A 10,077-nucleotide genomic window follows, 5' to 3' on the forward strand; every position below is an offset into this window, starting at 1 on the left:
ATCAGCACTTACATGCCAGAGAACGCTTTTTTGTTTTGTTTTGTTTTTACATTTTATGTAAGAGGACTACAAAGTGATGACCCTTGCATTTAAATCAGAAAATACATGAGGAAGCTACATCTGGTTGAATGTGTAATATGAAGTGTTGAAAAAAACACCCGTTAAAAGTTTTTTCCCCACACCCTTTCAGTGCAGTTCATTAAATTAGAACAGCAGAAACTGTAAGAAACAATGACATTAATGTTATTATACTACTGGAGTTACTCCGTGTTCATATTCTGTTAATACAGTTTACATATTATTAATTATACAAAATAATTAGTAAATGTGATTTGTACAGCAGTGGGGTTTTGGTTTGCCCTTGGGCGTGTCCTTACTCTGCTATCTAATTTGGGTTTGGATGTGGTCAGGCTCACATTGTGATAAATGAAGTAAGAATGGGGGCAGAAATGCACTGAAACACTGAACCAAATGAATACAGCCATGGGAGACATATGGACAAGACAATGGTGGGAAAATAATTTGGCTTGATAACATTTTATCTCGATCGCGATTTTCAAAACTGCATGAAAATGACAAGTGAAACTGGCGTCAATCATTACTAATAAACAAAATGATCTAATGTAAGACTTAAATCAATCCAAACATGCTTCAATCCATAACATGTCTAGCTAGCATAATGGTTGTAATTATATGTCTAAAACTGAGAGTAAGGATAGGTGCTGTGTGACACACACCACCCACTCGCCCCCAGACACGTACACACACACACACACACACATACACACACACACATACGCAGGCAGACACACAAAGTCTCTGCATCGCCACTCTTAATGCATCCCAAACACAAGCTATCAGAGCTGCTTCAGTGCCAAAGTGGTGCTGTTTACCAAGGCAATTACAATACAAATAGAGTTGGAGGTGGTTAGGTAGGGGAGGGGGGATGAAGATAGGTACGAGAGGAGCAGAAAGGGTAAGGCAGGGAAAATGAGAAAACACTAAGGAAGGTGAGAGTGATCACTTTCTCCCAAGCAAACACAGGCATGAGAGGCTGCACTGACGTGGAAGATTAATTTACCAATCACCTGTATTTACTGTTTTACGTCAAAAAGAGTGTGTGATGGTGTGTGTGCACCTGCGAGTGTGTGATTGCAAGAGTGTGGACCATATGTGAGAACTAATCTCACTCCAACAGGGCTGTTTTTGAACACAATGTTCCCACCCGGCACAGACAGACTATGTGTGTGTGTGTGGGTGCGTGAGAGAGTGTGTGTGCGTGTGAGATTGGTGCGCCTGTGCACGTTTGTGTGTGTGTGTACTTGAGCATATGAATGTGTGCATGTATGTGTCTCTGCATGTGTGTGTACGTGACTTTAAGGATCATCGGCTATCTGTGTGTATATGTCGCTGCAAGGCTGAGGGAAATCAATACACGTTATGACAGGAAAATGAAAGCGCTGCTCTGGGTTACAACTGAACACAGAGGGAGGGTCGGCACACACACACACACACACAAACACACACACACACACACACACACACACACACACACACACATATCGCCCAGCTGCCTGCTTGTGATGTGGGTTTGGTGAATAGAAGAGGGAGGCATTCCATTAGAGCTATGGACACAGAAACACACACACACTCTCCCGACAAACACACACACACACACACTCACTTCAGGAATACACACAGCAACGAATTCTCATGCACACACTCAAACGACACAGAGGCAACATGCACCCCTATTAAATAACACAAATACCCGAGCACACACAAAGTGACACACACACACACACACACACACGCACACACACCCACACACACACACACATAAATACAGAGTTGCCGGACAAAGCCACAGTGGCATTGTGTGATTGGGGTCCCCCTGTGTGACAGAGTGTGAATATAAATAAGGCAAGTCCATTCAGGGCTATGAAAGGGGGTCTGGTGCTGGGACCCTTCAGCCCAGCCAGTCACTGCCTGGAGGGGGAGGGGCGGCCCGTCTCGCTCCCTCTCTCTGCCTGCCTGTCAGGCTCCCTAGTGGGGCTTCACTGGAGCTGCAGCATTGGGGGGTCTGGAAGACGCAACCCCCATGACCGTATCAGAGATGCAGAGATGTGAAAAAGGATACACACTCACACGCTGATGGCTGCTTGTGCATGCATGTGCTCACACATGAACAGAAATACATGGGCGCACACTGAGTGCGTGCCACGGGCCCCTGGAGAGAGAAGGGTGGGGTGGGGGGGTGGGGGGGGGGAGGTGATCAGTAGTGCTGAGTAGTGTCAGCGGGGCAAAGGAAATGCTGGATGTGACATGAGGCCAGGGGGGCTGACGGATGAGTCTACACACATACACACAAATACACAGAGGACCATTTATTAAAGCCTGCCAGGGTACAATAGGGCGGCCAGGAAACCAAAACACTGGACCTGGTGTTTGTGTATGTGTGTGTGTGTGTGTGTGTGTGTGTGTGTGTGCGCACGTGCATTGATGGTGATGGGAAAGAGTCTAACAGTGGTGTTGGTATCTCACCCCCAGAACAAAGATCCTTCTGTGGTGGTGCTGTGAACCTCTACTTCTGTGTGTGTGTGTATGTGTGTGTAGGTATGTGTGTGTGTGGGCCTTGTGGCTTGCATGATGCTTTTTCTATCCTTAAATATTGTTAAATCATGTTAAACTTCTGGAATATTTGAATCTTGTGTAATTCTAGATACATTTAGTGGATTCAAATAAAGCATTTAAAACATGCGCATGTATGTGTACAAACCTGCATGTGGACCTGCATCTAGACTTGAGGTCTTTGATCGCTACTTTCCGTCACACTCCCATTTCATTAGCTTCCCCAGGCTAGCTGCGAGGTTTAATTTCATTGTGGGAATAGGAGACAGAATGGGACGGGGACCGATCGGACACGTTAATTATAGTCTGACTCGCAGGTCAATTCTCGGGGTCTCCCCAGCGCTCCACAAGAAGAAAAGATAGAAATTTCATTTGAATGATTTTCATTATACCTCTGTCCAATACATAATTTAGTCCCCGTTAAGTCCATGAGCACTGGGAGTACGCAGACACACACACACACGAACACACACCCAAACACCCACCTACACACACACACACACACACACACACATGCACGCCCACACACACCATCTTCCTTTCCTCCCCCACAGTGTCAACCTTTTTAACCAGGTTAGGACGTTACCATGGGAACCAAATAGATAACAGACGCAGCGGCCCCTCTCTCTCTCTCTCTCTCTCTCTCAAGCTCCTTCTCTCTGTCTTCTTATCCTTCTTTGTCTCTCAAGTTTGGCTCCGTTGCAGTAGTTGCACCCTTTCAAAACAGGAGCCTGATCACCTGCCAACTTGTTTACTACCATCCAAATGTGACGGTTTTGCTGTTCGACAGACGGAGAGAGAAAGAGTGACCCTAATCGCGACGTCCTTCTCTGGTGCAATTATCTTCTCACTCTGACATCCATCCCTCCCTCCCTTTCTCCCTCCCTCTATCTCTCCATCTCCCTCTCTGTCTCTCTCTCTCTCTCTCTCTCTCTCTCTCCTCTGTCGCTCCCTCGCTCCTTTTGCGGTCGAACATAATTTGAGTGCAATTAACTTCCCTTAAAAGCCCTGGCTGCTTTAAACGCTGTGAATTAGAGGGGAGGCAGACGCAGAGAACGTGAAAGGGGGGAGACAGAAGAGAGGTGAGGGAGACAGAGGCAATGAAAGAAAGAAGGAGAAGAGCGAGTGGAGGCGGAATGAAAGTCAATGTCATCAGCGCTGGGGAGAGACAGACAGAGAGAATAACAGAGGCAGAGAGAGGTGTGTTTGACCTCACTAACAGAGACAGTAAAACACTTCAGCTGGCCCTGTTGCTGGCAATGAGTTGTCATTGTATTGTACCTTGTAAAGGACTGAGGGGTCCTTGCATTGTACAACTGAGCTGCCATACTGCACCGGATAAAGACTGAGATGTTCAAGATTTGCATATAGGGAATTGAATTCACTGGAATTTGTGACTCAATTTGAGAATTTGTGAAAATTGCTATGATGCATAACAAATTTCAGAGAAATCAGACAATAAAGGTCTATCGTATCATATCATATCGTATAGTATCATATCGTATCATATTGTATCATATTGTATCGTATAATTTAAGTAACAGAAAATATAACTGGGATGTCAATCAATGAAATCATGAACATGGGATAACCGGGGTAGATTCGACACAAATAGACATAATGTAGAAACACTGATAGAGATTTAAAAGGAAAGAAAAGAACAAAACTGTCCCCCAAAGCAGAATTTACCCAATACGGAAAGGTTTTGAAATATAAATGATCTCAAATAAAAGGGTTTAGTCCTTGAATACTATTGCGCTGTGCAAATAGGTACACACACACACACGCGCACACACACACACACACACACACACACACACACACACACACACACACACACAGAGAATGGGAATGAACATCTCTGGGTCATTTTACTTTTCCTCCCTTCAGCCTTTCCTTTTCGTTTGCTCCTTCCTTCCCCAATCCGTCTCTCTCCTCTCTCTCTCTTCCCTCTTTCCCTCTCTCTCTCTCTGTCTCTCCTCCCTCTTTCCCTCCCTCTCTCTCTCCCTCTCTCTCTCTCTCTCTCTGTGAAGGTCATGCAATTGATTTTCCTCTGTCTATTCATTTTTCAAGACTGGCTTTGAAACGTGGGAAGCAGACAAAAGCCACACTGCCCCCTCCCCTCCCTTCCCTTCCCTCCATCCCTCTCCTCCTCTCCTCCGCCCTCCACCTTCGCTCCCTCTCTACTGCCCCTCGCCCATCCAAAACCCTTGGACAAGAGGGAGTGTGGAGGAATGCAACAGGGGGGCTGCCACAGCAATTCACCCCTCTCCTCTCACACTCCTCTCCTTCCTCCTTTCCTCCCCTCTCTCTCTTTATTCCCCTTACATTCGTCCCTTTCCCTCTCCTCCCCTCCTCTCCTTCCTCTCCGCTCTCCACCTTCCTCCTCTCCCTCCTCAGCTGGATCTCTGACCACATTCCACTAGTGGAATTAAACCCATGCATCACACTTAAAACCCTGCCAATGCATTGTGGGTAGACTTGTTCAAACCGATGTCCAAATTAGCATCACATTTTCAGCCTCGGCCCCACAGAGACTGTGTGACCTGCTTGTGAAATTTCCAAACATTTAATAAGATATTCATGACATCAGATCCTAGTCTATGAGATGAATCACTCTAATCATATCTTAGTACACATCTAAACTGAGTGAGATTTCAGAATCTAATATCCTCAATAGCTTGCACCTCGTATATGTTGTGTTTCATTGTGTCGGTCAAACGCCTCACCATTTTCCATGACCTTCATTTAGCTATAATGGGTTTCTATGTTTTTACAGTATATTCTACGTATGTAGCTAGAAGTGCTTATCGTTGTAGTAACAGCAGCCGCACCTCACATCGATCTTTCTGCCGTGCTTCCAGTCCACGTACAGGATGGTGCACCTACTTGCGCACCTACCTCTCAAAATATCATGTATTTTCTATCAAGGCCAAGGAAAACCTGGAACACCGAGGCAACACAATACACCATCTGCAGCGCGTGTTCAAGGCCACTGCTGTGTGCAAGTGAGGTTTAGTGTATGGCTGAAGATGGACGTCGATTTCAATCAGACATTCAAATTGCGCAGTCCTGCATGGCTGATTTGATAGCGATAAAGGTGTGAGTCCCAAATGATTCACCCATGCTAAATTCTTTATTTTTTTTTTTTAATTTATTTCTTTATTTACCAGGGACAGTGCACATTAATCAACATTTCAGTTTCCACATCAATGTAAATGTGCCAGAGTTAGCTAATGAGCTAAAATGTATGCTTTGGATTTGGATTATGTTGTCTTATTCATGGCTAAAGCTCACAATGTATGTATTATGTATGTTATACAGTACTTTTGGTCTACTGGAAGCTATTGCAGAGAGTAAATGGCCAAATGCTTATTAAGGCTTATTATACTATTATATCCAATATATCTTATTTAGCAGAAAAGTGTGGAGCATACTGTGGCAAACCAAGCCACACACAGTCACACACACATAAACATGCTATTAACATTAATGTTTTTTTTGCTCACAGTCCTCAAATTACACATATATTCGTCATGTACACACAGGAACACCCATAGACAAAAACACACGCATATACACACACGCACGCACACACACACACACACACACACACACACACGCACACATACACACACCTCTAATTGTAGCTGCATCGTTTCCCCTCAGTAATAGTAGCAATTAGACAAGCTGTATAATTACACTGTCCTCGTTATATAGTTAATTTCTGTAATTACAAATCGCACCAATAGTTTCCTCCCTCTTTGTGTATCATCTCTCTCTCTCTCTCTCTCTCTCTCTCTGTCTCTCTCTCTCTCTCTCTCTCTCACACACACACACACAGATTCTATTCAGACTCTGCAGAGAGTGTTTGCATGTTTATATGCACATGTATGTCTGTGTGCTTGTGAATGAGCATGCGCTTGTGTGCTCGCACGCATGGATACCAAAAGTAATTATGGTCGCTAATAGAGGCCCGCATAATTGCAGAACTCCTGCTGGTCCTAACAGAATTTCTGTGGCGTGGGATGTCTCCTGCTGTGGGTGGGAGTAGGTTGGGCAGATGAGTCTGCTGCGGACTTCCTTTGATAGAGAGAGAGCTGAATGACATGCACAAGCGTGGATTTCAGCGGTCTGTGCCTGTGGGTAACGAACAGGCAGCCTATTTTCCCCTCCCATATAATTTTCTTATAGGCTGTACTGCATGAATCATCAGTGGAGAAATGATACATCACACACGTGTTTCATTTAACCAGACATGCAGGCACGCTGGTGTAGTCAAGGTTTTATTTATTACTTTTACTTTGTTTCATTTCCTGACTGTCAATCAGTCACGGACAAAACAGTGCATTCGACTCATGACAGATCCAGAAAAAAGTCTAAATGATACCCACTGCTTCTACTTAGGAAGACCTAAAAATATTTCCCACTTAAACAAATGGAGTTCAATCAACATTTAAGTTGAAGTGCATGCCTTCAGCTATTCCGTCATGCGGAGAGCAGCTTTCTTCTTATGTGTATCTCAGTGGGTTCACTTCAAACACTCACATAGACTGAGACCTCATCAATAAAATAATTGAAGCCTTATGCCTATAGCATTCTTATGAAGATATCTACCCACACAGCACTCTGGCCACTAGTGATGTGGTACTGAAACAAATAAAACTAGACCCAAATATAAAAAGCAAAATGTACGCAAAAGGAATTATTTGTTATATCGTAACTTCCGTTTGTTATGCACCTATCTGCACCATGTCCAACATAAGTGAACTTGAATTCCCTATTCTTTTATACAGAGATAATTTTACAAATGTAATGAAGATCCACATTACAGTGAATTGAAGTGCGACACAAAGCTGGTGTCCAGAGGGTTGGGCAATAATTTCTGAATCTCTCCTTATTGGTGTTTCTCTTTCGCTTACCTTTGCTGCAGTTGCTGTCTCCCTCCAGCAGAGGGCTCCAGGGCGGGTCCCCCTGGCTGGCAAATGTGCGCATGTGCAGGTAGCTGATGGTCAGCCGGATGACCGACGCCTTGTCCAGCTGGCTGGTGATGGCCCCGGGCAGAGGCAGCATCTTGGCCAGCTCAAAGAACTCAAAGTTCTCCTTCCCCCGCCGGGAACGGGCCGCATTACGAGACTTCTCTTTACGCAGGTTCTGGAGACTGGGAGGTGGACAAGGGAGGGTGGGTTGAAAAGAGGGAGAATAAAAATGAAATAAATGAAAGCAGGGAGGAGAGGGAAGACAGCAGCATGAAGTAAGGGCGGAGAAGAATAGTACAAGTCAGCACAGACTGTAAGATGAGAGAAACTGCTTGGGGTTTCTCATAATGGCCATTTACTGACCACCTGTTGATTGATTTATGCTCTGTGTAAATGACCTGAGCATCAATCCAGAAAACTCATTTCATAAATACATATAATGGTAATGGCTCCTGCAATTCAAGTGAAACAATCTCCATTCTGACCCGTCTCTTGCAGATTGGCCTGGTAATTACAGACAAACTACCTTTTTCTATCTAGCAGAGCAGAGCCCTAAAAATGCCATTTGCTCCAAAATCCATACATGCGCACATAGACACATAAACACACACACACACGTACACACAGACACACACACACACACACGCACGGTATCTCTCTCCCTATCTCTCACTTTCTATCCCTCCCTCTCTCTCTCACCCCCTCTCCCTCTCCCTCTCCCTCTCCCCCTCCCCCCTTCTCTCTCTCTCTCTCTCTCATCTGGTCCCGGGCTAGTGAGCTGAAGCCGTGATTGAGGGATCAATAGGAGAGGGAGGGGCAGAGTGACAGAGGGGGGCCGGGGCTCAGGTAGCCTGTCTCTCTGATTGGGTATTGACTCTCCTCAATGGGGCCTGAGTGGTGGAATTATGTTGTCACAGCCACTTCACAATTTGTGTCTGTGCTGTGCAGGAATAAAGTGTGTGTGTGTGGATGTGTGTGTGTGTGTCTGTCTGTGTGTGTGTGTGTGTGTGTGAAAGAGAGAATGAGAGAGAGAGAGAGGAGAAAGAAGAAACAGCATTTCTCCCCCGTGTCTGTGTCATTGATTCTCATCCTAAAAAAGACCACCAGTGGTGTGTGAGTGAATGCATGTGTGCCTGTGTGAGCACAAGAAAGACAAAAAAAAAACGAATAGAGAAGGAGCATGTGCCTACACTGCACAGTGTGTGTGTGTGTGTGTGTGTGTGTGTTCTTTGTCTTAATCAGGCGACACATCCGTTGTATTTCCCCCTGCTATTCTCTAAGGTATGTAAACAGCATGTGCGTGTGTGTGTGTGTGTGTGAGTGTGTGTGTGTGTGTGTGTGTGTGTGTGTGTGTGTATGTCTGTGTGTGTGTGTGTGTGTGTTGTGGACTCACGCAGCCAGCCTCTGTAACATCTCATTATTATACTGCCTCGACCCCAGCCACCGAGAACAATCAATACTCACACATTGATTCTGCTTAGTTTTTATATCCGCCTATAAATGACTGCCCATTAATAATTCCAGCCAAATTTACTTAATCTCCCACTAAGGGGGGGGGGTTCACAGCTTTGACAGGGTTGGCAGGTGAGCAAGAACACAGTTTATATGTAGCATTGAAGAGAATAGACCAACGCTTTGTGGATTGTGTTTCATTGATAGCAAATTCTTAAATCTGTCAGTGTGTACAAGGGTGTTAATGCATGGATTTCAGCTTGCAGAGATTAATTCATGGGCATGCACGCAGGCTTATACAGTATGTGCTCGGCCTGTGTATGTGTGTGTCTAGGTGTGTGTGTGTGTGTGTGTGTTTGTGTCTCACCATGGCAGGGTGGGGGGCTTGGCCAGTAGTCCTTGTAGGAAATCCCACTCCACACTCACGCACTTCCCCTCACTGACAAACGGCATGGTCGCCATCCTTCTTCCAATCACGCGCCGACGCTGCTACTAACGAAGGCTCCGATTGGCTGAGGATGTGACAGACTCAGACCTGGAGATCCGTGAGACAGAAAAACAGAGAGTAAGTGAATAAAGAAGGGTAAGAAAACAGGTTAAGATGGGTGCTGTTTGCTGGCGTCTCAGTCTGCTACTGTATTTATCATATGCTTACCAAAAAGCACTTGACAATATTGTAATGCACCAAGTGATGACCATAAAATCATGAGGAGCAACTTATACATGGGAGGGGACAGCAACATATTTTACAGGCAGCCTTTCATTTTTGAACTGACAAATGTTTCTCCATCACGATTTATTGCATAATTTATTTATCAACAAAAAACTTTTCCGCCTCAAGCGAGCAAAACCGTTTTTGCAATATAGAGGAAACTTTGTCAAAATTTGCTGTTTCCATTCAGCCGTTCTAATTTGATACAATATAATTTGCATGGAAATGCTTGGATGGAAACCCATCTTATGATTTCTTACTCCATCTATCTGAAAAATTGCTTATGGAGGTTGGAGAACAAAG

The 10,077-nt window shown here is 44.9% G+C and overlaps 1 protein-coding gene across 1 annotated transcript in view; it reads right to left on the minus strand.

Annotated features, from left to right (window-relative positions):
* The window catches only part of npas1 (neuronal PAS domain protein 1), a 22,822-nt gene extending 13,298 nt beyond the window's left edge, over nucleotides 1-9,524 (minus strand). Inside the window, exons 1-2 of the mRNA XM_071912158.2 lie at nucleotides 9,430-9,524; nucleotides 7,554-7,792 (exon numbers count right to left, since the gene is read on the minus strand). Of these exons, the coding sequence (XP_071768259.1) occupies nucleotides 7,554-7,792; nucleotides 9,430-9,524 (334 nt within the window). The remainder of the gene's footprint in view (nucleotides 1-7,553; nucleotides 7,793-9,429) is intronic.
* Nucleotides 9,525-10,077: the final 553 nt, after the last annotated feature.

Source organism: Centroberyx gerrardi, chromosome 6, assembly GCF_048128805.1.
Source record: "Centroberyx gerrardi isolate f3 chromosome 6, fCenGer3.hap1.cur.20231027, whole genome shotgun sequence".
Classification (NCBI taxonomy): domain Eukaryota; kingdom Metazoa; phylum Chordata; class Actinopteri; order Beryciformes; family Berycidae; genus Centroberyx; species Centroberyx gerrardi.